At 39.4% G+C, this 27,773-nt stretch overlaps 1 protein-coding gene across 1 annotated transcript; it reads left to right on the forward strand.

Annotated features, from left to right (window-relative positions):
* The first annotated feature begins 1,433 nt into the window (after positions 1-1,433).
* SMARCE1 (SWI/SNF related BAF chromatin remodeling complex subunit E1) lies at positions 1,434-22,072 on the forward strand. Its single transcript, XM_016215092.2, has 11 exons — positions 1,434-1,758; positions 3,741-3,792; positions 3,970-4,013; positions 6,986-7,090; positions 11,958-12,038; positions 12,947-13,078; positions 13,347-13,518; positions 16,914-17,086; positions 17,636-17,737; positions 18,350-18,560; positions 20,795-22,072. The coding sequence occupies exons 2-11, from the start codon at positions 3,786-3,788 to the stop codon at positions 21,001-21,003; spliced, it is 1,236 nt and encodes a 411-aa protein (XP_016070578.2). The 5' UTR covers positions 1,434-1,758; positions 3,741-3,785; the 3' UTR covers positions 21,004-22,072.
* The last annotated feature ends 5,701 nt before the right edge of the window (positions 22,073-27,773 follow it).

Here is a 27,773-nt window from a genome sequence, read left to right on the forward strand (position 1 = left end):
TGTGTTTTTTTTAAAAAAAAAAAAAAAGCAGTTTCATGTACATTATTTCAAGCACCATTCAAGATTGCTTGTTATCACCTGGACGGGCATGGCTCACCGGTTGAGCTCGACCTAGGATCCAGGCGATTGGGGTTTGATTCCCCGTCAGGGTACATGCGCAGGTTGTGAGCTCGGTCATTGACTCTCTCGTCATTGATGTTTCTATCTCTCTCTCCCTCTCCTTTCCTCTCTCTGAAATCAATAAAGATATTTAAAAAAAAAAAAAGGTTGCTTGTTATCATCTGATGACCTCTTGTCTTTCCCTTCAATATGCTCTTCAGTTTCACTAATCTCTATTCATGCCTCTAAAAATATAGGAGGTGGAAGACTTGGACAGAGTGTCACTTGTCCCAAGCTTTACCGAGGTCTAGAGATGCCCTGGCCTCTGCTGGCACACCCCAGATGGTGGCTAAGAGCAGCCCAATAATTCAATCAGTCTCTCTAAATGTCAACACTGTTTTGAAGTAATTACAGGCCATTGAGCCCATCCCTTGCTTCTCCCTCCGCAGTGGCCCACAGCATCCGCCAGATGTTTACACATTCAGGTCAGGGGCTACTAACTGGCAAAGCGACATACTCCTGACTTAATGGAAAGAGCCCTGGACCAGAAGGCCCTCTCCATACACAGTTACTGAGCCTCTAACAATGGGTCAGGCCCTTAGTAGACAATGGCAATGCGAAGATGACCAATGCAGATGACCGCACATTTGCTTTCAAGACCCTCGCAGTGCACAGCAGGCGACAGACACACTCGGATACAATGGATCAGGTACAGGCTACAGCAAGGATGTCAAAGAACCATGCCGTCGAGAGGAAGGATTATTGCGGGGGGCGGGCGGGGCGGATCACAGAGACGTTGGATCCAAAAGGACAGATGAGTTTAACCCGAAAGTGGGGGCCAGGGCGTGCCCGGCGGTGGGAAGCCAGTGAGCCACGCTAAGGCTGGGCAGAGACCAGGGGCACCCAACCAAGGCCAGGGCTGGGTAACACCGCCCGGCCTTGGCTCGGAAACCAGTGGCAGCTGCCCCAGACTCGACCTTGGAAAACCTGAAAAAGCCCGCCTGTGTCGTTCGGGCAGGAAGCCCTGAGCGGCGCCCGCGGGGGCCGAAGCCCCGCGCCTCCGCCCTCCGCCGGCTCACGCACTCACTCGCCCTCACGGAGGAAGAGGAAAGAAAAAGCCCGGAAAAGAAAAGCGTGGGGCGCGCGCGACCGGAGCCTGGTCCGAGCGGCGCGCGGCCCCCGCGGCCACAGTGGTTCCGGGGCCTTGCGCCCGGGTGACTCCCGCCGTCTTCCGGCCGCGCGCGTGTGGAGCCGAGGCCGCGGCTCCCACCTTCCTCGGCACAGCCTCGCACCTGCCGCCGCTTCGCCTGCCGCCGCCCGCCGCCGCCCGGCCCCTTTCGGTCGCGGAACCCGGGCCTCTCCGGCTGCTCGGCCCCCTCCGCCCCCTCCGCCGTGACGAATCGGCGCCCGGCGGGAACAGTACCCCGATTCGGGCAGCTCTGAGGAACGTATAGGGCCTGAAAAAAATCCTTGACTGCACGGAGCGTCACGCGTTCTCAGCGGGAGGTTTATTTCCCCAAAGCCGGTCGGGTGGCGCCCGGACAGAATTTAAGAAGAGTGTTGAAAGTGCGAGTGCGGAAGCTCCGAGCGCGAGGGGCGGGGCGTGCGCGGGACAAAGGGAAGCGAGGCCGGAGCTGCGGGCGCCTTTTCTGCCCGCGGGTGAGTGTTTCCGACGGGGCTGTGCCGGGGCGGGAGGATGGCGAGTCGTGGTGTCCCGGCTCGGCTGGACTCCGAGGCCCCGGGGTTTGCGGGGGGCCAGGCCTGGCCGCGGGGCCAGAGCTGGGCGCTGCTGGCGGCCTCCCTGAGGCCTAGCGGAGCGAGGGTTGGGAGGGAGTCCCAGCTGGTTTCCGTCCTCGGCGGCTACCCTCGCCCCTTGCACTGACCCCGCGGAATTGCTCAGAGCAGCTGTGCATGCCCCGCTGTCGTGGGGTTGCTGGTAACGTGCATCCTCCACAACAAACCCAAAGGAAACGACCTCAGGGGAAGCCCTTGGGGCGAACCTGGCCCGTGGTCATCACCCCGGCCGGAAGGTGGTTTCCCTTTGGTTCAGGCAGCGCCCTGAGGGCTCACGGTGCGGCTTACAGTGAAGAGCGAAAGCTCTGGAACAGTTTGGCCTGGGTTTGAAACCCATCCCTGGCATTTCCTGGCTGTGTGTTTTTAGACAAGTTACTTAAACCCACGGAGACTCCCTTTTTTCCTCTGTAAAATGGAAGTAGCGGTACATATCTTGCTGGTAGTTGTGAGTAGAAAGACGAAATACTGTAAACAGTCAGTCTGTCCTGTATAAGTTATTGAGCAAATACTTGGCTGGTGTTTTATGTCAGGCAGTGGGGATGGATCCAACGGTGGACAAATATACAAGCCGGCTGTTGGAATTTATGGTATAGCCAAGGAGAGCAATCATTTAAAAGAATTAACAATGAGTGATGTATACCGGGGCCTTGTGGCAGTTATTGTCTGGGTCCCCACAGCAAGGCCTACTGAATGTTGACAGCTCCCTGAAAGTGAGCAGGAAGGAAATTGGCACCAGAGGCAGTGGTTTCTGCCTGTTCCTTAAAGAGAGAGAGACCCAGTTTAGGCCATTGAGAAAATAAACTACAGTATTTCTTTCCACACCAGGCCTCTTAACTCCTCATGCTCCGGGGAATTCCACTAACATGCAGAATAGGAGCAAAGAAAAATCATGGTTGTTTCATATAACATCGTATGGAAGTACTCCAGTAGTCATAGACGTTATTTGCCTTTTTTCTGAAAAATGAATGTCTCTTTGTTTGCACTGTGTGTGATGTATATTGATGTCAGGAACAAGCTCGTGTGTATGATTGTGTCACGAGCTGGTAATATTAGGGCAAAACTTATTAAGGATTGAGCTAGGTACTGGGATTACGATAATGAATTAAGTGGTCCTGTTTCCAGGCAATACACAATCTAGCCATATTAACAGGTATGTGATATAATACACAATATCATAGGTCTGTGTAAATTGAGTAGGAATACAGGTGAGGAAGCAATTATGCCCACGTAATTTATCAAGAAAACTCCACTAAGGAGGTATATTTTGCAATGGCCTATGAAGGGTTAATGAGAGTTTTTTAGGTAGGGTCTCAAAATTTATTCCCAACAATTATAGAACTATTTACCACTAGGAGAGAATATAAAGCTCATTCGCATGCCAATTACCTTTTGCACTGCCTCCAGGAATAAAATGCTGCTCCATTTTAATAGAGGTTGTTTTGTGGAAAGGAAGGGAGAGCTGCTGCTGATCTGGGAGCTGTCAGTATCTGTAGGCCTCCTTAGTGTGGGCCCTAATAATACATCACATATTTTTATTGGTCTGATTAAATGGGTACATGGCATCAGCAAAATGTTTTACATACAAGAGGTGGCTCAGTACCATAAAAAACTTCAAAGTACATGTCTAATATTCTAATATCCCCAGTAATTTGATTTAGTCATTTAATTCTGATCAACCGAATGACCTAAAGAACTAGTTATATGCAAAAGGCTTGGTTACTAGAAGATAATGTAATTTTACTAAGAAATACCAATTAAACTACCCTATTCTTTAGGAAAACATTCTCTCATGCTTGCTGAGTTTTGATTCTCTTTTTTTTTCTTTTTTTCCTTTTTTTTTATTTTAGTGTCTCAGATTCATTCTTAAGGAACTGAGAACTTAATCTTCCAAAATGTCAAGTAAGTTTCATTTTTTTATATTTATCAATCTATATAAATAAGAGACTAATGCCCTAGCAAATGGGAATTCCAAAATACTCTCTTTTTTTTTTCTTCAAAACAGGACCATTGGTAGTTTTGTTGCATAGTATTATATCTCAGTTGTTTACAAGAAGTTATTTATTTTCTTTCAAACAGAAAGACCATCTTATGCCCCACCTCCCACCCCAGCTCCTGCAACAGTAAGTTTTAATTTTCTTGTTAATGTAATAGCCAAGTCTGGCCTTGATACAAAAACCCAGATGTCTTCCAGGAAGGGTCACTCAATCATCACAGCAACAGGATGAAAAATTCAGCTTAAAAAAAAAGCACTTCCTACTAAATAAAATAACTCTTTGTATCTTACCTTGAACCATCCCCAACATTTAAAGAAACATACTGCTGAAAGGCCAACCTCCTGTGCTCAGTTTTGTTTTTTTTAAATGGGAAAATAGCTGACAACTTCTAACACTTCTCTCTTATTAATCTCTTATTAAGAGTCTTTCAAGTTGATATTGAATGAATGCTCATTCTGGCATTTATCATTTTCAAACCTAACCTTAAACTGGTTACATTTTTCTCTCCTTGTCTATATATAATTTTCATATTAAACAATAAAGCTTCCAGTTCTATAATAACACTCATCGTAAATCTTTATTTTCAAGCTGTTCAAGTAAGGATTTTATTATCTGTGGGTCAGATCCTGCTATTGAATTTTATTCCACTCCATATTTTATTGATTTGGAATTTGATATGTTTCAAGGTGTCTAAATAATAGTTGTGAACTGTTTTTTTCACCCAGCAAGTTCTGACCCAGCTTGGTCAGCATGTCAAATAATTGTCCAATCTATATAACAAATTTAACAATAACTTTTCAGGCCTTGCTGAAATAGATTCCTTGTTGTTTTTTATTTAAAACAAAACAAAACACTGTTAACATTGACCATATCCTACAAAAGCATTTCTTTAACAGCTGTTAGCCCTCCTTCCAGACTCCCTACCCCCTAAATTTCAAGCTAGTTTACTAATTAGGTCCTTGTGTAATTTTGTTTTCTCCACTAGATAACTATTCCTAATTACTAACCCTTAGATAAATGTTTTAGTTATGTTTATCAACAATTTGGTTTTCTTCAGTAAGATGTTTTTAAAAAGAGATATTGTATCACATGTCCTCAGTTCAATTTATAGAACATATAGTCTCTAAAGCTACTTCCAGTAGATCTTAAAGTCCTGTGTTTGCTTTGTTTTCTTCCTTAAATCAAAGAACATTTCTTATGACCATCTCCTTGGCCCTCTGCTAGTGGCTATACGGGTGGAGTTGAACAGTTGAGATTCCTGACTTCAGAGAGCTAACCATGTACTTCATTTTTGGAAATGGTATAATTGTCATGTTTTAGTTTGAATTTTTTTTAGCTCCCCTACTTAATTTTCATACATTATTGCCTCAGTGTTGAACAGTGATTCTCATTGTTTATGCAACCTTTGAAGGCGTCATTTTGATAAAAGTACTGCCTCAGGTAGTGTATAGTATCTGGAAGACACACTTGATTTTTTGAAATAGAAATAGCTCCAGAACCAAGTGTCCGCCTATGACTTCTCAAATGTTGAAAGGGACTTTTTTTGCCTTTCTTTAGTCCTATTTCTGTACCATTATAGTTTCACATTGACACATAAAATACAGAAGACTAAGGATTAGGACATCCAACAGAGTGGCTATTCAATGAGTTATCTCCTTCCTTTCTTTCCATTATTTCTACCACCACCATCACAATCATCACCACCACCACTACCACCTCCAGCCCCCAGGTGTACCACTCTAAGTAATATACACTCCTTTCGTGCCTTTGGTACTTCATCTGTGCTTTGCCTACTGAAATAAGCTCAATTTGCGTCTTCTATAACTATATAGACTAGAAATTGATCAGTTCTCTTCTCCTAAACAGTATCAAATGCTTGAATATCTTTCGGAGACTAAGGATATGTGCAACATATGTGCAGCGGCATGTTTTAGAAAATTGTGTTTATTTTATAATGGTTATAGTTTAGTTGGAATGTGTTAAGTGTATTTTGCATCATACAATTCAGGACTGATGTTATTAATTGCATGTTAAAATGAAATTACTATCACTTGTTTTGATTGAATTTCATTAGGGAAAATACTCTACTTTTATTCTCCCTTTGCTACATTCTTTTTATGCATTATACTTTGATTCTCATGAACATTGGATGTCATTGTATTAACCATAAGGGCAGTGCTATTATAAGAGCCCATTTGTAATCACATCAACACATAATTCACAAAAGCCAAGAATTCTGTTGTTGCAACGAGTAGTTGTGTTTTGAAAGGGCTAGAGCTATCAGGAAACTAGATTTTTTTAAAAAAGAGAGTTCAAGCCTGTCAACTGGAAAAGTAGTTCCCCTTAACCAAATGCAGAAATTGTTCATGATTGACCTATGGAAGATGGATCAAAGAAGAGGCGGAAGAGAAAGCCTATAAAAGGATGACTGGGTTAAAAAGATCAGACAGTACCCCAGAATGAAATCCATGCATTTCTTACAAGTCTTTGTTTTGAAATCATGTATGTGACATCCATTGAATCCCACATATGTTCTTTTCTATTGACAACTTCTGACTTCCTGATTTGAGTCTCCTCATTTCTCACATTATATAAAATGATTTAAAACTGTCTTTGAAAGAAGTCCATTTCTTGTTTTTGTTTTTAGTAGATAAATACATCGGCAGCATCCACATAACTGTCAAATAAATCATGTTTTGTTTTGCATGTAAAGTGTTTTCAGACTTCTAGTTTATCACATTTCAAGCTTTCCTCTCAAGCATATATTGCTAAGTTGTTATGTCATACTATTGACCATAAAGTAATCCTGAATGTTTGAGACACTTCACTGTATTGCTTATCCCAAAAATGCAAGCACACACATTCAAACTCACACAAACACCACTGGCCCTTGCAAAGAGAGAGAAAGGGAAAAAGAGAGAAAAAACCCACTTGCAGACTGGTTTCTCAGTGAAGGAAAAAGAGCAACTCCAACACATCATTGCTTGTTTAAATTCAGGTTGCTTTTGCATGCCATATGCAGATCATTTTTCATTTCTGTGTTTTCCTCGTTTGAGCTCATTTCTCATTCGTGTTTTTGTCTCATTTGTTTCCATCAGCAAATGCCCAGCACACCAGGGTTTGTGGGATACAATCCATACAGTCATCTCGCCTACAACAACTACAGGCTGGGAGGGAACCCCGGCACCAACAGCCGGGTCACGGTAGGAGAATCAACTATTACAGCATCCGGCAAACAACTGGAATTGACCAGAAATGCCTTCAGAGTTAGGTCCTTGTGAATCACCAGCACAGCCATTAAAAAAAATTTTTAACCTGGCTTTTGGACTATCTTAAACATTTGTTGTACGATCTTACACTGAACTATATATAGTGAGATCTGGATATGTTTATAGAAGAAAAAAACTTCATTCTTTTTGGTGGTTGGTAGAGATAAAACCTTGGGCACTTAATGCTTATACAATGTGTAGACAAACCTAGAATTTCTTCTGGTTAAAATACCCTCGTTGTGATGAGCATTATCTTTCATTTCAGGTAATTGGCATTAGATTCAATAACTCAGTTTCTTAGTAAAGACTGGGCTTACAGACCTGCTTTTTGGCTGGCCTATCAGTTTGAATTGCTACACATAATTATTTGTCTTTTGGATTTAATAGTTGACCTTCTAACTGAGATTCACTTGTCTTCAGTTAAAAAGAGAAAAAGACTTGTGTCACATCAAAGAATTACAGAATGAAAGTGGAATGAAATTAATTTGAAGTACCCAACTAGGTATTCACAACTAGAAGTATGCTTATAATCCTCAGTATAAGGGATATGACTTCTGAAGATGTTTCATTTAACTGAGCAATCTAAGAAAAAATAAATATAAAAGTAAAATAAATGATAAACTAAGATAATCAAAATTGGGTGATATACTTTTTATTTTAGAATCATCTTAAATTCCAAGGAAGTTTAGGTACCAAAGAAACAAATAACTATACAAGTGATTTACAAAAAATAAATAAAATTAATCCAAAAGCCAAATACCTGCGTACATTGGGATATGGTATTGGTGAGAATCTCTACAACCCGGATGACTGTAAACTCCCAATACCTGGTTTTCATTTGCTATGTTCATAAGCAATTCAATTAATGTGACCTCGGAAAGCCCTCTCACCCTGTAGTCAGGCTAGAGCCGAAAGCGTGTGACTACCGAACTCTCTTGGTAAGCATATTACTTAGCTTGATAGGTTTTGTTTGTGTCTAAAATTTTCATTGTTTCTGCATAATTTGTACTTCATAAGCATGTCAAGTTTTATGTGCCATGCTTTTTTCACGGTATCTGAAAAGAATTCTGACAAAGTGTGTGTGTATGCATTTCACAATGCATACAATTTTTATGTGCATCGGTACATGTTTTTCCCTGGCCTAAATGTGTTGTTTCAGGAATGTAATGGGTTGCAAAGTTATCAAATGATAAAGAACATTTTAATTTAAACAAGGAACAGAATCAATTTTGGACCATTCATGTTAATGCAGAAAATTACTCATGAGCAGTAAACAAAAATGATTACATTTTAATTGCTCTATACAGTCAGCTCTTGATTATCTATGTCAATGGAATAGAAATGGTGGTAACTGTAATACTAGAATCATTTGTATTTCGGTTTGTGTAAGCATTTTGTTCTTAATTTGGATGTATCTCTGAGAATTCTCTGTTATGTGAACTAAGTGAAATCATTTAATGGAGACTTATTAGGAAAAAGAAAGTGCACTCTGTCTTGGAGCCTCGGTCAGTTATCTGTTTCTCCCCATTCCTTCTTGGGAATGTTGGAGCCAGCATTTCGAGTGGGCACTAGCTTCAGGGTAGATTTGGATAAGAGGGTTGTAGGGTGTGGAAAACTTGGTGTTTGGGTTCCTTGTGGTGGTTTTCTTTGTATTACTGTCCTCTCAATATCAGATTAAAGTATTAAACTGCTGTTTAGACTTAACCTGAAAGGCCTAGGAAATATGGAGGCTTTTAGCCTGTGTTAATTCCAGCCCCTTCAACTTTTAGTGACCTCTGTCTTAGGTCATTGAATCATTCTCTAAGAAAATTAATTATGCCTAAAGTTTTACACTACCATTTTTATATATCTAATTTAAGCCATGTTAGGACTCAGTAGATCTGATTTTGACCATTATGAAAGTGTTCTGTTTTAAGGTGACCGTAATTACGTATTACTTTGGCTGGTTTGGGGGGTGGAGGGCTCCTGCTTGGTATTATTGTCTGCAAATCACCTTAAGTCTGATTTGATGGAATGATTCTGTGAAACCCTATGAAGTAGCTCCCTGTAGGCTCTACAGAAAGTCTGGTTTTCCTGTTGATCCCAGTACACTTGAGTAGTTGTCAGACAATAACTTATCTAGCATGTTGAAACCTTTTGGAGTGCTTGTGATAGCTGTGAGATGGAAATCACTCCTGGTCAGGTCTTCATTCTCTTAAGTACAATGTGAAAACAGACTGAGATAAATGTTTAAAACAGCTTATTTCTGTACTTTAGTGGAATTTCTATCCCAGAAAAAAACCCTTAAATGAGATCCTACCAGAGAAACAGCTGAGAATTGGGAAGAAACAACACGCTTGAGTAACCAAAATAAATTTCACAAAATCATGGACTTCATTTGTGTGAGGTTCCCAGGACCTTACTCTTATGTAAGCACAGTTTTAACAAGCATAATTACTTGTTTTCCCCCCAACTCACTGCCAGTTAGAAGCAGAAAATTGGAAAGAGGGAGAGTTGCTGCTAGAGATAGGTTTCCTGATAACAGCAAGGAAAGAAGTAGCTAAAAAAAAGGAAATGTGCCCTCCAAAAGCATTTAGACAGTTTAGAAAGATGTCTAAGATAGTAGATGATAGAGTTGTTTAATGATACAAATCTTTAGTATCCTCAAAATCAGCTAGAATCTAACTTTGTTGTTATTTTGGGTTTTGTTTTGTTTGCATTTGTAAATTGACTAGTCAATGTAATGAAAATAGAACCTCAATATGTGGGTGATTTGGGTACCTTTATTGGAGAGGAAGGAAGAGAAATAATAGGCAAATCTATTAATGTTATAAAATGCAATTCTTTGAAAAATAGCCAAGAGCAAATATTACTATAATTTGTCTTTTAAGTGTTTTAATTCAACATATTCAAGCATAGACATTTTAGAATTTTTTACCTCTTTTTTCAAAAGTGGTTAACAGTGACCTACCAACTTCAGTTATTGGCACAATTCCAATTTTATTTGTAACCTACTTCATGAAATTCTTGAGATTTGTGTTGGATATGAGTTGGAAATGCTTCCTAATTCATGTATGAGTAATCAGACTTCTTTGTGTCTTGCTCTGATTTCATGACATAAGGCTAGCCTTGTAGGAATTCCTCCCTACCCACCTGCTCCTTGAAAGAACTCCAGGCCCTGAGACAGCTTCCCTTCCTCTTCATACCGCAACTGTTGACAGTTTCCAGCCCCTGTGGCTCACCTCCCTGCATTGTCCACTACTGGCTAAAAGCAGGGTCTGTCTGCATTGACACCAGCATGAGGTGTGTAAGGATGCATGTGAGGAGTGAGGAGAGAAGAAATACTGCTTCAGAGATGAAGTGCTTTCTAATGACGTTGTGTATGAAGAAGCAGAGTTATTGAGAAGTATATAGGGATGAAGGGAGACCTGCACAGTGGAAGCAGGCATTGTGTGGGAGCAGTGGAATGGGGTGCAGACATGCTAATCTCTGAGCCTGTGCATGAACAATAAGGTTATGATTGGGGTCCCAGCCCAGAATGGAGGAGTTTTCCCTGAGGTTTTTATCACAGTAACAACAGAAGAGCAAGGGAACAAAATGTCACTTTAGTTTTCTTACAAGGATTTGCCAGTCTCTGTCTTGATAATTAGAGCGAAGTCAGCACTCTAATTCACCCCTGCCTGACATGGGAGAATCTGTATTGGGGGTCTTCCAGAAGTTAGCGGAAAATAAAAAATTCAGCCATGGTTTTATTCTGGGTCCTTGAGCAAATGCAGTCACATACATTAAGGTGAGACTAAGTTCAGCAGTGGGCATCCTTGTGTTGGAATTCTGTGGAGTGCCCACTAGAAGTAATCTGGTATCTCTTTCCTAGATACTAGCCCATAGAAAGAACCGATCTCTTATCTTTCTTTTTCTTCTTTAACCCACTTTTTTCTTTACCTGTTTTTTTTTTTTTTTTTAATAAAAAATGTTTTCAGTCTCCCCTCCTCCCCTTTTTCTTCTGTTTTTCTTTCTGTGTTTTCCCTACAAAACTGAAGTATTTTAATCAAATGGAGTTTCTTGATACACTATAATGGCCCATGTCTGCCATTTCTCTGTTCCTGGTAAGCTTGTTTGCCCCTCCACTGTTACTAGGACTAAGGATAAAAAAGGCATGACTTTAGTTCACACTTCTTGACCTCCTTTATAGAAAACCATTAGATATAGGCATAGAACCTGAAGAAAAATTAAATCTCTAGTTGTGGTAAATGAGATAAGGTTTCTTGTTACCTGTTTTTGAACCTAGGAAGTAGTTTTTGTGACGGTGATGTTATTTATGTAAGGGTGCATTCTGAAATGGTACAAATAGATACAAAGTGCCCTATAGACAGTGTGAGTATGGCTGAGTGCTGAAAGAGTTCAGATTCTGGTGCAGATAATCAAGTGTTGACTGTATGTGTAATGGTAAATTAAGCAAAATAAAAGAGTGCCAGGTAATGTCCTAAATGTGGGACATTTGATATATAACCATGTATTTCAACATGTGGATTGTTATGTAATAATTTATTTGTTCTTACAGCCAGGTTGTCAAAGCAGTAGCAATAAACTACTATGTAAAATATTTTTAAATTATGTGCTTAAAGTTGTTTTCTTCATTTTCTTTTGATGTGAACATTTCTGAATTTGCAGTGATAGCTATTTTCAGTGGAGAAAATATAAGACTCTTGTATCCATGGACGAGTAGAAGAAAGGCGCATTAGAATTTTTTTAAGCCACTCTCTTTCATTTTGCTGGTGAACTTCTTACAGCTGAGTAATGAATGCATTTAACTCTTTTGTAGGCATCCTCTGGTATTACGATTCCAAAACCCCCAAAGCCACCAGATAAGCCGCTGATGCCCTACATGAGGTACAGCAGAAAGGTAGGTGCCAAGGAGCCAGGAAGGAGTGGGGACTACCCACCTTTGCTGCTTTGCTTTCCATCAGATTTCAGATCGGCTTAGCCAGCTTTTCTGTGTGTAGTCAGAGGAAAGGATAAAGAATTGCAGTTTTTAAAGAAATTAGTTTGGATTTTAAAATTCCAGGGGTAAAATCCAACAAGAACATAATTAAATAAACTCTTAAAATCCTTAAGACATTGTTATATAGCCAATGTTGGTTAGTCTTTTGGAGAATATTTAATGACATGAGGAGAATGTTAAGTGAAAAAAGGAATATAAGACTGCATGTATTAGTATCTTATTTTTATAAAAATAATAGCAACTACATGTTAGTTTGAACGAAGAAAAAAGCCAAAAGACGTGCTTATGTCTAAGTAGTAAGCTTATGATCATTTTTATTTTCTTTAGACTACCTTGAATTTTCTCTCTTTTTGTGTGTATAATGAACCTACATTACTCTTAAAATAACATACAGCCAGTATCTTTATTAAAGACCAGAGCATTTAGCTATTTCCATCACTAGTTAGAAATTTTTTAATTTTTGGTCATAATTGTATGTGTATTTGATGATACATTGTATTGTGTTATGTAGATTAACCACTTCTAAATTCTGTGAACCCTTAGACGTAGACTATGTTATGAGTTAGCTTATTTTAAGTATCTGTAACGATTGGAGATGTCTGAGGTCTGCCTTAAAGCAATGCATCAGACTGTAGGTGAAATGAGATTGGCCAGCCGTTGATAATTGTTAAGCAGGCTAATGAGAACATATAGACTTGATTCTGTTCCCTCTGCTTTTGTTTATGTTTTAAAATGTTCTTCTTAAAAAGTATTTTTAAAAGTCTGTAGTTTGGGGCATTAATACTGAAATTTCATGTTTCCTTTCTAAGGTCTGGGACCAGGTAAAGGCTTCCAACCCTGACCTAAAGTTGTGGGAGATTGGCAAGATCATTGGTGGCATGTGGCGAGATCTCACTGATGAAGAAAAACAAGAGTATTTAAACGAATACGAAGCAGAAAAGGTAGAGTGGGGGTGCAGCGGATGGGCATATGGGAAAGGCGTAGTGTTTGCTTACTGTCTCGAGGAGAAGCGGAAGATCTAGCCAGACAGCAGAGGCTGCCTGCGGCTTTGTCTGCCTGAGTCAAGTCGCAGAATTTCTCTAGGCTTCAGAATCCTTATCTGTAAGAAGGAGATAATGATGGTGTCTTTTGATATTCCTATGAGATTATAGAGGTATCATTATAACCTGCAAAATGTTAACTATAAAACTGAAAACATTTGAATTTCAGATAGAGTACAATGAATCTATGAAGGCCTACCATAATTCCCCCGCATACCTTGCTTACATAAATGCAAAAAGTCGTGCAGAAGCTGCTTTAGAGGAAGAAAGTCGACAGAGGCAGTCTCGCATGGAGAAAGGCGAGCCTTACATGAGTATTCAGCCTGCAGAAGATCCAGATGGTAAAAACGGTGGGGGGGCGGGGGGCATGCTTTCTCTGAGAAGTAGACTATGACAAGTCTTTTTAAGTTTTTACTTCCTGCCCTAAATGGAAAACAAAGCATAACTTAAGTGCCATTTCATTATTTTGATTATTTTTAGTAAGATTTGTATGTGAATTTTCCACAAGAGAAAGAAATATCCTTTTTAGTGCAGAAAATAGCATAAACTGATTATTGTTTATCCAAATCTTTGTCCTCAAAATGTCTGAAAGGTTTTTGAGCCATAATCAGTTTTGCCTCAACTGCTTTTAAAAAGTTAAATGCCTTCTAGTTATATATTTTGTTTTCTTATTGGTTACCTAAATTCTGAATTAAGGACTCTTAAGAGAGCAAGTTAATGAGTGGAAATCAGCACTATGAAATTTCTTTCCAGTTAATTGAGAAATCCAACTAGAATTTATAAATGTAGTTCATAATAACACTCATGAGGGTATACAAATTTTATACTCACACACAAATAACAGCTTCCTCATTGACATTTAATGAATAGTCTGCAGGTCTACAGAGTGCATCCCTGGTCGTGTGCAGCCAGTTAGGGTCTGCAAGGAGCCCCAGAGCTATCTACCTGCAGCTGTGAGCATATTCATCCACATATAAGCATGCTGTACAACTAATGTTTTCTCTGCATGCTGCTGTGATATGGAAAAGGTTGGAAGCTCTAGCTACGAGCAACAAAAACATCAGAATAATTTTAAAGTAATGGTAACAAAGGAAAAGCTTGTAAGAACTTTAAAGAAGGTGCACCCTTGAGAGAGGGAATAGTAATACCACCTAAAGATATTAATAAACTGATACACTGAAAAGGAAAGAAAAACAAAAATGCTACTTTAAAAGAATGGCAAATATTCTCATAAATACAGAATAGAATAAGTATAATGAATAGCTTGTGGAGTAGAAACTATCAAGTGTTAAGCAGAATCAGCAGTGCTAAAGACACACTAGCATACACAGACCTTAATTACCCAAATTTAACAATTAATGCAAGAAAAGCTTGCAGAACTGAAAAAAGTAGAATGTCCAGTCTACAAGTAATTGGAAGGATGGGGCTCAGTATAAGATGACACAAGTAATGTAGAAGCCATAAGTAGAAAATCGTTTTCAGTAGGTGAAAGTTAACAGGGTGTACATTGAGATTGATTGAAGGGATTACTCAGGAACAAATTTTTTTTTTTTTTTTTAATGTTTTATTTCAGGGAGAGGAAGGGAGAAGGGGGGAGAGAGAGAAACATCAATGATGAGAGTCATTGATCATTTGCCCCCTGCACTCCCCCTACTGGGGATCAAGTCAACAATTTGGGTATGTGCCCTGACCGGAATTGAACCTCGATCTCCTGGATAATAGGTCGATGCTCAACTGCTGAGCCACACCGGCCAGGCAGGAACAATCTTTAAAAGGGGTTCCTTTTCTCTGCTTCTCAAACTTCTTCTCATTATGTGTCTTAAGTTTAAGATAGGATCTTAAAGCTGCTAGTAAGAAAGAACAGGTAGTAATTAAGATGCCAGGATAAGAATGACTTTAGACCTTGGACTTTATCCCTCAGAACTGAGTAGAAAAAAGACTTGAGAGGTGGAAATGTACATAAAACCAAGAGAAAGGCAACATGTCCATGAGTGCAACAGCTGCTAACTTCTTTAACAAAGAAGACTATTAAAACTCCTACAAGACATACTCAGTTATTCTCACAAGACAGTGAAGGCTTTTTTTTTTTTTTTTTTTTTTTTTAAATATATCTTTATTGATTTCAGAGAGAGGAAAGGGGAGGGAGAGAGAGAGATAGAAACATCAATGATGAGAGTCATTGATCGGCTGCAGCCCGCAACCTGGGCATGTGCCCTGACCGGGAATGGAACCCCGATCGCCTGAATCCCAGGTCGATGCTCAACCGCGGAGCCAGGCCCGGCTGGGCAGTGAAGGCTTTTTTTAAATGACATTTTAGAGAGAATATTCATGAGATAAAGTGAATAACTGGTGAAATAGAAAATAGAAGCCCACCCTTCCCCTCCACCCAAAAAAAAAAAAGCCAGACAACCAAAGTGTAAAGTAAGACAAGCCCCTACCATTGGGCAGTACTGGAGCCATGTAAATGAAAGAAACAAAAAAAGATAACTTAGATAGAGGTAGCATTAATGTACCATCTGTAATCATAAATGTGAATGTGAAAACCTCTTTAAACAGTAAAGTCACAGGACTTTTTTTAAATGGCATCTTTTATTCCAGCAAATTTAATTTCAGAAGTATATATCCTAAAGAAGTTACTCAAAAAAAAAACAAACAAAAAAGTGATTTGCACAACAGTTTATAGTGGTGCTGTTTATGATGATAAGAGTTTTAGGAACTACTTAAGCACCACATGATAAGGGAGGTGTTGAACTATGACCGAGCAGCTCAGTTCTGGCCTCTAGCAGAGTTTTCTGCAGTGTGGTCCCTCCACCTCTGATGGGACACTAAGGTGTTTAGTGGTTGAGAGAGGAACTTTTCTTTTAATGCATACTATTTAAGAGAAGTTCTTTTTTTTTTAGTGAGTTAATTTAAATAATAGTAAGTAAATAATAGTACAGGTTGTCAGTAGATATGTCAAAAACTGGAGGCGATAAAGCAAAGGTTAAGATTAAGGAAACACTCTTGCATAGCTACTAAAAATAAACATATATACCAGATCCATACTGTATATGAATTTGAGTGGATGCAAACAACATAGTACCTTTACACACTGACAACTGTAACTGTAAATTGATAAAAATTAGAAGTAAAATTTGTTTTTTTCCTGTAAAATTGCTTTAGGGCCTTAGTGGTATTTTAATCTACTAAAATGTATGTTGTGCCCAGCTGGGCGATAAAGATATAAATAAATAAAATAAAATGTATGTGCTGGTCTGGGAAACTGAATATTGCTAGAGATAATGTTTTCTCTGCAGTGAGCATTTTCATTACTTTAATATTAAAGTTCTCTGGTGACAGAGACACCACCTGGTTCATATGTTGTCATCAGTTGTAAATGCCTTAAATTACTATCAAGAGAGTGAAACATTGGGCAGAATTTTCATTTTGCCATCATATGCAACCTTCATATTCCCAGGCTAAAAGACACGTGGTTATATCCCACTTGTGTTTCATCCAGATCCTCCTCAGACACATATCATCTCTTAAAGATTTTATGAGAAATCCAGGACCTTGGCCAATGAACACAGCATGTCCTGTGTGGTTTTTAGTAAATGACTGCCCCAGTGTTCCCATGATGCCCTTTAGACGCACTTGGGAGAGCCATGGCTCCTTGGTAATTAAGTGTGTACATTGTTACACTCTCCTGTTTATGGTTACTGGTGACCTAATTTCCACAACATCTCGTTTATTCCAGATTATGATGATGGCTTTTCAATGAAGCATACAGCCACCGCCCGTTTCCAGAGAAACCACCGCCTCATCAGTGAAATCCTTAGTGAGAGTGTGGTGCCAGACGTTCGGTCAGTTGTCACAACAGCTAGAATGCAAGTCCTCAAACGACAGGTCCAGTCCTTAATGGTTCATCAGGTAAAGTCATAAAACATTTGTTATAATAACGTGGGTCTATGCCACAGATCCCAGGTGACCTGGTTCTCTATAATGCATCACTGTGCCTATTGAATAGCTCTGTGTTCAACCTAACCTGTTCCTGATTCAGGAAAAAGGCTTGAGGGAGTGGACTTTTCCCAGAGATTTAATATGTTTATCATTAAAACTGTAGCGTAGAGCCTTGTAATGGAAAGTATATCCATTAAGAATTTTGAGACATCCTATCTACCTTTTACTGCTTTATTCAATATTTTTTCCAAAATTGCTCAGGCCTGAAACAGTATTTAATATCACATACTTATTAGTCGTAGTGATTCCTCTATGCTACATTTTACTTTTTTTAATCTTAGCTAGACACATTTGTGTAATAAGTGGTTTAAATTAAGAATTCAAAACATCTGTTACAGTATAAGAAAGTGTGAACTATTAAAAAATGAGACTTTTCTATTTGACCTTTGCTTTAGAGAAAGTAATACAGTAATAGTTGCTTTATAAAGCAACCATATTACCTGATCATGTGTCTTACAGCGAAAACTAGAAGCTGAACTTCTTCAAATAGAGGAGCGACACCAGGAAAAGAAGAGGAAATTCCTGGAAAGCACAGATTCATTTAACAATGAACTTAAAAGGGTATCAATTTACTGTGTTAACTATACTTTTATCACTGAGTCTGTTACTTTTATTTCTCATTCTTTTTTTCCAAAATACTGCTTTTGTTGAATAGTGTTCACTTTCAAACAGGGTTAGTGTCACTATAACCAGTAGATCTTTGCTTTTAAAATTATTCCCATTTTCTGGCACAATTGTAATAGGTTTAAAATATATAATATGCACACATTTCTAGGACTGTAGCTGCTAGAATCCTCTGATGTTTTAATTTAAACTCTCATGCAATCATGAGTTATTTTCATTTTATTGAGATTTATTCATCAAATGTCTTTATTAGATGTAGTTCAGTTTGCATTTTGTATTAAAACAGGTAAATCTAGTGTCTGGTAGCCTGAAATGTAAAATGGATGCTTTGCATATAATCCACTACTTTCAGCATTGCCTTGCCAACTGTTTTGTAGTATTTGCTGTTACATGGCTTCCAGAGCAGCTTTCTTCTCCTGTAGACACCAGATCTCAGAGAAGACCTAGAACCATGTTTTTATCCCATATTCATATCATTTATAGCCAAGAAAACTCAGTTTTGAAGTAATTTTTCTGGTTCACTAAGAGAGTTATTTTTTTTCTCACTAGTTATGCAGTTTAAAAATAGAAGTGGACATGGAAAAAATTGCCGCTGAAATTGCACAGGCAGAGGAACAGGCTCGCAAAAGGCAGGAGGAAAGGGAGAAGGAGGCAGCAGAGCAGGCTGAGCGCAGCCAGAGCAGCACCGTCCCTGAGGAGGAGCAGGCAGCCGGCAGAGCCGAGGAGAAGAAGGCGGAGGAGAGCGCGCCCGTGGAGACAGGTAGCATCCCGCCCGCCGGTTTACAGCACTGTAATTTCCCTGCCTCTGCCTCAGTGCTTTTCAAAGGCTACTCTGACTTGTGCCTCCAGTTATTCTTTGTGTGACCTACCCATTTCTTTCCACATCTTAATCTCTTCTAGTAGATTCACTGAATGTGTTGTCGGTGCAAAACAGCAGTGGTGTGTTATCTCTAGTCTTGCTCTTTGAGATCTCGGTCATTTCACCAGATTGAGCCGTGTCATTCCCGGTTTGGGAATAGAAAGTGTGATGGTGTAATGGTTAAGGACAGAGGCCCTGGAGTCAGATCTGGGCCTAACGCTGCTTCCTCACTTGCTACACTATGACTTTGGGTAGTTATTTAATCTCAGTTCCCTCATTTCTAAGTATTCCAGCACCTGCCACAGAGAGTGAGTTCCAAAGGATAAATAAAAAAGTACATGAAATCATTCAGTAGTGGACTTGACATATTATTGGCACTCTGTATTTTAATCTTTGTTGCTAAAATTGTTTAAATAAGATGTGGTCATTGCTCTTAAGGTGAATCATTTTTGGTGTCCTAGGACAGGGCCAAATCTTGCCTGCCACCTGATTTTTAAATAAAGTTTTATTGGAACACAGCCATACCCATTTGTTTACATACTGTCTATGGCTGCTTTAGGGCCACAATAGTATAGTTGAGTGGTTGCAACAGAGACTACCTGGCCCACAAAACCTAAAATATTTCCTCCCTAGTCTTTACAGAAAACTTTGTTGACCCATCCTAGAAAAATTCTTACTTCTGAGTATACTCAATTTTCTGATTAAAAGCATTTCTCAAGGCAAAAAAATAACATGCAAAACTTACATAAAATACTGAGTAAATTGATTATTATTTGGAATTTTAAAATTACCTTACAGCTTTGTCCCTGACCGGTGCACTATGTAAGCAGGACTAAGCAAAAGTATTATGGGAAACCCAAGCAAAAGTTTCCTGGACCACTGCAAGAAGTGGGAAGGTACTAATCATACTAGTACTCAACTGACACCATCGCAAGAAGCAGGAAGGTAGTAATCATACTTAGTACTCAACTGACAACTTCTGATTGACATCTGGAAAACATTTAATGGAATATAGATATTGTTACCAGATATTTCTACAAAATATAATTCAGCAGATTAACATTTCAGATAGTCAGATTTTAAGTTTCATTATTTGAGCTTTTTTCTGTTTTGTGTGAACATGTTTTTTAACAAAATTTGAGCATGAGCACATTTTTGTGGTTAATGCAAGAATTTGAGAACCAGAGTGTGGTATGGTTCTTTGCTCATTTTGCAACTAAACAGAACACTCTGTCCTTTGCTCTGTTTTATCATCTATGAATAGAACATGCCTTTAGGTCTTTACTTGGATTTTTATCCTTCTAGCCTAAGGGAAAAAAACTGAAGAAAATTGAACCTATTAAAGCAAAAGCCTCATGCTCTTAATTTCTTACAGAAAATAGCCCAACATGACTATTAACAAGGTACCTAAAATATCAACCTTGTATCATTTCCACATGCACTTTTCATTAAACCCAAAGCACTCCACAACAGCACTGTCCAATAGAAACAAATACTATAAATTTTCTAATGATATTTTTAAAAGTAAAGCAAAACAAGTGAGATTAACTTTAATAATATATTTAATTAACCTGGCATATCCTAAATAATATCATTTCAACAAGTAACCAACTTTTTTCAATTACAGTTGACATTCAGTATTATTTTATATTAACTTCCAGTATATAGCATAGTGCTTAGACATTTATATAATTTATGAAATGATCCCCCCTGAGAAGTCTAATACCCACCTGACACCATACATTGTTATAGCATTGACTGTATTCTGCATGCTGTACTTTATATCCCGTGTACCTGTAATCAGCATTTTTTGAAGTATTTCTTACATTCTTTTTTCATAAAGTCTTCAGAATCTGATGTGTATTTTATACTTATAGCACATCTAAATTTGGAAGCTAAATTTTCATCAGAAATACTTGGCCTTTATTTAGATTTCATAAATTTATAGTTGAAAAGTAGATTTTTAAACCCCAAATTGTTCCAAACATGCTAAAAGTTTCTTGGTCACGCTAGCTCATTTTATGTGCTTAATAGCCACGGGTGGTTAGCGGCTACCGTGTTCGACAGTGGAGCTCTCGACTTTAGAAGAGTAAATTTTTGTCTTAGCACTAACAGTGACAAATGTTTGATTACAGAGGAGACACACCTTGAAGAAACGACGGAAAATCAACAGAATGGTGAAGAAGGCACGTCTACTCCTGAGGACAAGGAGAGTGGACAGGAGGGGGTGGACAGTATGGCAGAGGAAGGGACCAGTGATAGTAACACTGGCTCGGAGAGCAACAGTGCAACAGTGGAGGAGCCACCAACAGATCCCATACCAGAAGATGAGAAAAAAGAATAAATGTTGCCTTGTTTTATGTATTCTAAATCCTTTTTTAAATGAAAAATTGTTTTTGAGTTTTAATGGTGTTATGTGGTTTGTGTGCTAATATTTTTCTTGTCCATATCACACCACCAAAAGCTTTTGGACCATATAGCATCATGAGCCAAATGGCGTAGTCACCTTTCTTAAGTGGTTGTGATGATGGTTCTCTTTAGATCTTGTTTCTAGCCCTTACCTGCTAAAAGCCTCAGAATTTAAATTAATTGAGAAAATGCCCACCTCTTTTGGAAAATCATCCTTTGATGCTGCAGAATCTACTCTTACAAATGCCTTCCTACAGCTCACTGGGGTGCTTACCAAAGCCATAGCTTTAAATCTTCTCAGTCCCATCAAAGCTTCCTGAAAGTTCCCTTTCCTGTTGACTTCCACAAAGAGTAGCTTCTTGAAAACGTAATCATGTATGAGTATACGTTTGTTCACTTACCCTTCTTTATTTGTAATCAGTGTCAGATAACCAAGAGTTGTGTTAAAGTGTTGAGTGTACCTACAGCTACTCTTGGATCGTAGTGATCGAGATGTAGTCGCCATGGAGTAGTTACTAGCGTATGAAGTATCATTAAGGCGAACATGGCACATAAACCCTGTCCTGCTTTTTGTTATAATTAATATTGGATATGTTCTGGTAAATTCATCCTTATTGTACAGAAAAAAATTTACTTTTTTATCAAGTTTTCCAAAGACAGAGTAGATCACAAAGCTTAAGGAATTGAATATTCTTACAAGAGAGTATATAACTTCAAAATGATTGGCCCATTCTAGAAGAAAAACAGCTGGGAATTAGGTTCAACCACTTGAAATTGTTTTACAATAATCAAAACATTCAAAACCTCAAGGCTCAGGATCCCATAGGTCAGAGCCTACCTTTTTGATAAACTTAGTGAAGTCTTAGAGACTAGAAGCGAGATGGTTTGTGACACGTATGCTTCCCAAAAACTAGAATAGATTTTTACTAAATAGTGGTATATCTGATGGTATATGTTTCTTAAAGGTCCAAATGTAATAAAATAAAATAAAAAGAAAGAAAAAAGTCTCAGTGTTTTTAATGCACTAAATATTTATATGCAAAACAAGCAAATACATGTTGTTAATGTAACACAGTGACAGTACAGAGGGGCCGCTCGGCCGTTATAAAATTGCCTACTCGAAGCCCTGTCTCACCCAGACTGCGGCACTAGCAAGTCCATTTGTACAAGACACTTGTGAAAATTACTTTCCTTACATTATAGTCATGTCACATAGGGAGCCTGGTCTTTTACTCTAAAAGTAAACATTTCTACATTTACATATGAGCAGTATGAAAGAACTTATGACAGTTAATCTGGAAAAGTGGCTCAATAAATACATGTGTCAGCCCTCTGCTCCCATAGAACTTCTCTAGGCACGAGACTTAGCTGATAGTGAACTCACTGACCGTGTATGATTCCACTGGACGTTCAGCCTGAGAGGAGGAAAGGAAATGAGGAGAAACAACCCATTTTTCTAAACGATACGTGGAATCTTTCTCCTGTTTCTTTGAGAATCAAAGAACTAATTTATATTTGATAAATTAGGCTTCGTAGGGCTAAGAACTTCAGCCATCTCATTCCCAACAAATTGGATGTCCTCTGATAAATTCTCTAGTAGTCAAAACCAGGCAGAGAAGTTGTTAAATAATACGATGGAAAACAGCAAGCTGTCAGGTTACTTACAGAACTGAAGTCTAAGAGGGTGGAAGCGGTTCCTATGCTAAGCTGGACTTGGCGCTCAAAACAGGTATATCTGCCTTTTAACTGCTGTGGCTACTGGCTGAAGGAAAATTTAAATCAGATGGGATTTGACAGCTTTTCATTGGGGGGAGGGAGGGAGTTGATTAAAATTCCCCCTTGTCAGAGCAATTTATGTAGAAACCACCAGTGTTTAAGTTGTTTCCTAGTTTCTTTGAGAATGTGGGATATAGTCAAGATCTTTTATTTTTTCCCTTCCCCATAGGCTTTGGGCAAGTCCCTTATCTCTGAGCCTGTTTCAGCTGTAAAATGGATTGAACCTTCTGTCTCAGTCCCCTTACTGCTTCAAATAGCCATGATTTTTAGTGCACTTATTTTCAATATGAACGCATAAAGTTTGAGGGCTTAAATTTATATTAATTTTTTAAAAGATACACCTTTTAAAAAAAGATTTTATTGATATTTTTAGAAAGAGGAAGGGGGGTAGAGAAACAGGTGTGAGAGAAACATCCATCTATAGGTTGCCTCCCGCACACACCCCAACCAGAGATCAAACCCGAACCCTGGGTATGTGCCCTGATTGGAATCAAACCCACCACCTATTGGTGTATGGGGACGGCACTCTAACCACCTGAGCCACACCAGCCGGGGCTATATTAATTTTTAACAACAAATGGAAGAGAGGGGAATCCCCCATAGTCCCCCAGTTTTCTTACAGGAGTTTCAATTTCATATTTTTCTCCATCTGTCAACACGCATGTCTCAGTGGCTCGCACAATCCATGAAGATTGTGTATTCTAGAAAGAAGAGCCGGAAAAGGCTCCTAGGAGCTATCTCATTTTAACATGACAATGTGAGCATCCCATGCAAAAGATACAATACTTGATTCACTGTATTTGAAAAGAGAATCTGCAGTTCAACTGATTCCCTCCAAATGTTTAGTTTTGGTCCTTCGCGTTTAAGTACTAGTTTGGGGTTTTAAGACTGTCGGTGCTGACAGTGTGAAACTCCTGCTGCCCTCAGTTAAATTGAAGCTTTGGTTTCTCGTGTGAACAGGCAGTGAAGCCAGGATTATATGTTAAATCCTCATTTCAGAAACAGTTCCCCCCCACCCCCAAGCACTGCCACACACGCTCTCCCCACCTGGTTTCAGGAGTGGTTTTCACCGCTGGGCAAACGTGGCTGGAACAATTGACTTCTCAATGATTTGCGCATTAGAGGGCTTAGCGTCTTTACAAATGAGAAATCCACTGTGTAATCAGCTAAAAAAAACTCAGAGCCTTCTTAGAAGAAATCATGCTGGATATAATTTGGCTTATGGTGATAATGTTTCTTTGATCAGTATGGCAAGGAAAACTCAGAGTTTAGTAGAAAACAATGTAAATGTATTAGTAAGTATAAAACTGTTAATAAATGTCTTAATATCAGGTGGGACCATATGAAGTTGCCAAGGTAGGTTTTTATCTACAAAATGATAGTTTCACCTGCTTTAACCTAATAATTCTGCATTTTATAGTCCAAATTATGAACTCTTAACAGCAGCTTTCTGAGTGTGAAATGATGGAACTGTTCATTTAAGAAATTATTCAAACCTGTGAAGAATTTTTGTGAGTTTATTTGAGCCAAACTGTCAACAATTGCCTGGGAGCAAAAACCTCAATGGATTGAAATAATGCTCCGGAAAATGGCAGTTTTGCACCTTGTTTTGTGGATCACAAAGGGGGAGATGCAAGTGGGTTACATGAAATCCACTGGTGATAGATTAGGGAGGTGGGAGAGAGCAAACCAGGGAAACCTCGGGGACTGGGTAAAAAGTAAATGATAGGCACATAATTCTTTTACGTAGGTGGGTGGGTCCGGGATAGTTCACGGTCAACAGTTAACAAGACAACAATGACAATGAGAGGATTCATGGTCTCTGCCTTGGTACACGGAGGGCCCAGTAAAAGGGGAAACTGCTTTGTTTTGCAAAGACACTTGTTAATCAGGTATGTTATCTCAGATGCAAAAGATAACCGACAGGTTTAGTTAAGGTAAAAATTAACCTTTGTTAAAGAAAAATACTGCCTTAGTGCATGACTACCCACCATAGGCTGTTTATAGTTTAAAAACTTGAATTTCAGAGCATCATTAGTGGTTGTTACAGGTCTCTGAGTTTGCAAGGCCGCTGTGCAGGCCTTCCCTGAGCTTGTCGGGTTTAGCATATAGCCCCTTTTCGTCCACAGAACTTTCAGTTTGTCAGACTGGCCTATATACTTCCCTAATAATTACTGCATATTGTTCAGCAAAACCCTGATTAATATGCAAATCCTAAACTATTAAATATTTAACAGCCCGATTAAAAAATATACTGTGGTAAACAGAGAGTTAAACTAGCTGGCTTATGTTCACATGTTTTCTCATTTAGCACCAAAAAGGTTCTTACAATTCTTTTGCATGTATTCAGGAGTAAAAAGTGCTATGTGGTAAGGGGAAATTCCCAAGTGATATAATTGCTTTTTACATAAAACTGCGACAATAATTGCAGATAACAGACCCCTACGACAAGCCATTTGAAAGACAGGAAAGGTCAACTTGGACTCCTTGACATTCAGGACTAAATAACTAAAATATTTCTCTCATTAGGCTAAAATCTGTCTTCCTGTCATTTCAACCCTCCCTGGCCCTCCTTCTGCACCTTTAAAGTCAAATAGAACAAATTGAATCCTCTCCCAAGTAAAAGACTGGCTTATTCCAAGACATCAGGATGTCAGGTGCCCCTTGACATCCTGCCATAGAGCAGCTCTTCCAGCATTTCTCTCGATGAGCTGGAGGTGAGGGACTATCCCTTTTCTACGTTTGAGGTCTAGACCAGTAGAAAACACCAATGTTTGTCTAACAGGGTAAAACCTAGCTCTTCCGAAATGTACTGCACTTAATCAAGGCACAACATCTCTAGACCTCAGAAACCACACGTCTAAAATAAGGAGGGTTGTTCTACCATGATCTCGAGGTCTTGTCGATTTATGATCGATGCAAACTCCATAAAATGAGTGCTGATCACCTTTGGTACACGGAGGGAAACGGAGCGAGCAGGTTTAGTTCAGCACAGTGCTTCTTCAAGCTCGGCCATTTCCATTCCAGCGCCACAGTTTTTACCATTTCTAGGTGCCACCTGTACCATTGTTACTTAACAGCTTCCTTTGAATCATCTTATTTACTCCACTTTAATAACTTATTTTAAAAGGAAATTTTGTATCAGCATAAATGCAAAGCAACTGTCTTTTGTCATAAAAAGAGTACTCTTAAACAGATTTTTTACTGGTTATGTTTATACCTAATACACTCTATTTTAAAGAACATTATTTTAAAAGGTCTGCACACCATCCAAAATAATCTGAAGGTTCCCATACGGTAGCCTGGATAAAGCTTTTGGGGGTAAAGGGCACTAAAGGGAAGGTGTTTCTGGCTACCTTGTCTTGTGGGGTTTTTTTAGATTATTTTTAATTGATTTTTTTTTTTTTTTTTTTTTTGAAAGAGAGAAAGAAAGGAAGGGAGAGAGAGAGAGAAAGAAACATTAATATGAGAGTGAAATACGGGCATGTGTCCTGACCTGGAATCGAACCACCCACCTTTCAGTACAAGGAAAGAGGCCCAACCAACTGAGCCACACAAGCCAGGGCAGGAATCTCGTCTTCTTAGAAACTATCCCTGAGTAAACAGCAGTTGAGAAGTCAAGGACAAATTAGCGAAAGTTAATCCCAGGATCACCTAATAATAATAAAAGCCAATATTTGTTGAGCACTTACTATATGCCCACGGGCTTTTCATCCTTTTGAGTCACATTTTCTAATTCCAGAAATTAGTATTAGAGTAGAAACTTTACCAGTGAAATCTATACATATAATCTTGGGCTGGAGTTGATCAATCAATTCCTCCAAATCATTTTTCTTACAAGAAGAAAAAAAAGCCTCAGGCTGCAGCACGAGGTACTAAGTGATGTGAAGATGGAAGATTTGTCCTAAGGATTTCATCACTGTGGATCAAGAATATAAAGAACTCAGGACAAAAGAATCTACTCAGAGATCAGTGTTCTTATAATGGGAGATCCCTTTTGAATCCTCACCTGTTTTCCTCCAGAGTTTTCCATGCCACCAAAATGAAGAGAGAGAGAGAGATTTAAAATACATGATCTATGAACTTTTCCATGATATAAGTTATTGTGCCACATAGAGAACTGTCCTTGTGTCTCAAAGGGGGTGTTATATTTGCATTTTACCCCTGTTGTGGTTTCCTGTCAATCTGTGAGCATTGGGAAACCTTTGCAAAGCCCTTCCTGGTTGAGTCTCAGAAATTTCAGGTACTAACATCAGAGGGCTGTGGTACAGAGACTTACCCTCTGAACTTTACCCACCTCTTCCTGGGTGTGTGCTTCGGATGCATCTGTGACAGGCAGGTAGACAGACGTGAGCAAAGCAAAGATGCTGCACCGGGTACAGAAGGTCATCAGGGTGGAAAGCCCTGGATGCCTGGCAAAGGACAATTGTAGGGTGGCCCCTCACTCCCAGGGTGGCCTTTCCTCCCCTAGCATATCACTGGTCATGCGGTTTGGACCCCCTGACCTTTCCTCCCTAGAGATAACATCTAGGCCTCAGTTGTATTCCATCTCCAGGTCCAGAAAAGCAGCAAAACCAGCCACAGCTGACCTCAGAGCCAGCTGCATTGAATGATGGCCCCCCACCCTGGTGCCCACCAATCCATCAGTAGAGGCCACAACCCTGAAAGGGCATACCTGGAAAGCTGCTGAATATTATAATGAGATCTTTCCCTGGGACCTCCCCTAAGATAAAACCATTAGGATAGAGGACCCAGCACTCTCCCCCCTCCAGCATGCCTGTGCCTCTCCCTCCCTCTCTCTCCCCCCCTCAGGCACAGTACCATTAGCTTCCTCACTCCCAAGCTCCAAGGGCCCTTCCTTTGCCTCTATAACTTGTTTCCTAAGCCCATTTCTTCTAGAAATTACTTCTTCCACCTCTGTAATTTTAC

Source organism: Miniopterus natalensis, chromosome 17, assembly GCF_054644295.1.
Source record: "Miniopterus natalensis isolate mMinNat1 chromosome 17, mMinNat1.hap1, whole genome shotgun sequence".
NCBI classification, from domain to species: Eukaryota; Metazoa; Chordata; class Mammalia; order Chiroptera; family Miniopteridae; genus Miniopterus; species Miniopterus natalensis.

What these genes read in the sequence shown, in the direction of transcription:
- SMARCE1 (XM_016215092.2), top strand. An exon ending in ACATGAGGTACAGCAGAAAG is followed by an intron (nt 12,039 to 12,946) that starts GTAGGTGCCAAG and finishes TTCCTTTCTAAG; the next exon opens with GTCTGGGACCAGGTAAAGGC. An exon ending in GAGCGCGCCCGTGGAGACAG is followed by an intron (nt 18,561 to 20,794) that starts GTAGCATCCCGC and finishes GTTTGATTACAG; the next exon opens with AGGAGACACACCTTGAAGAA.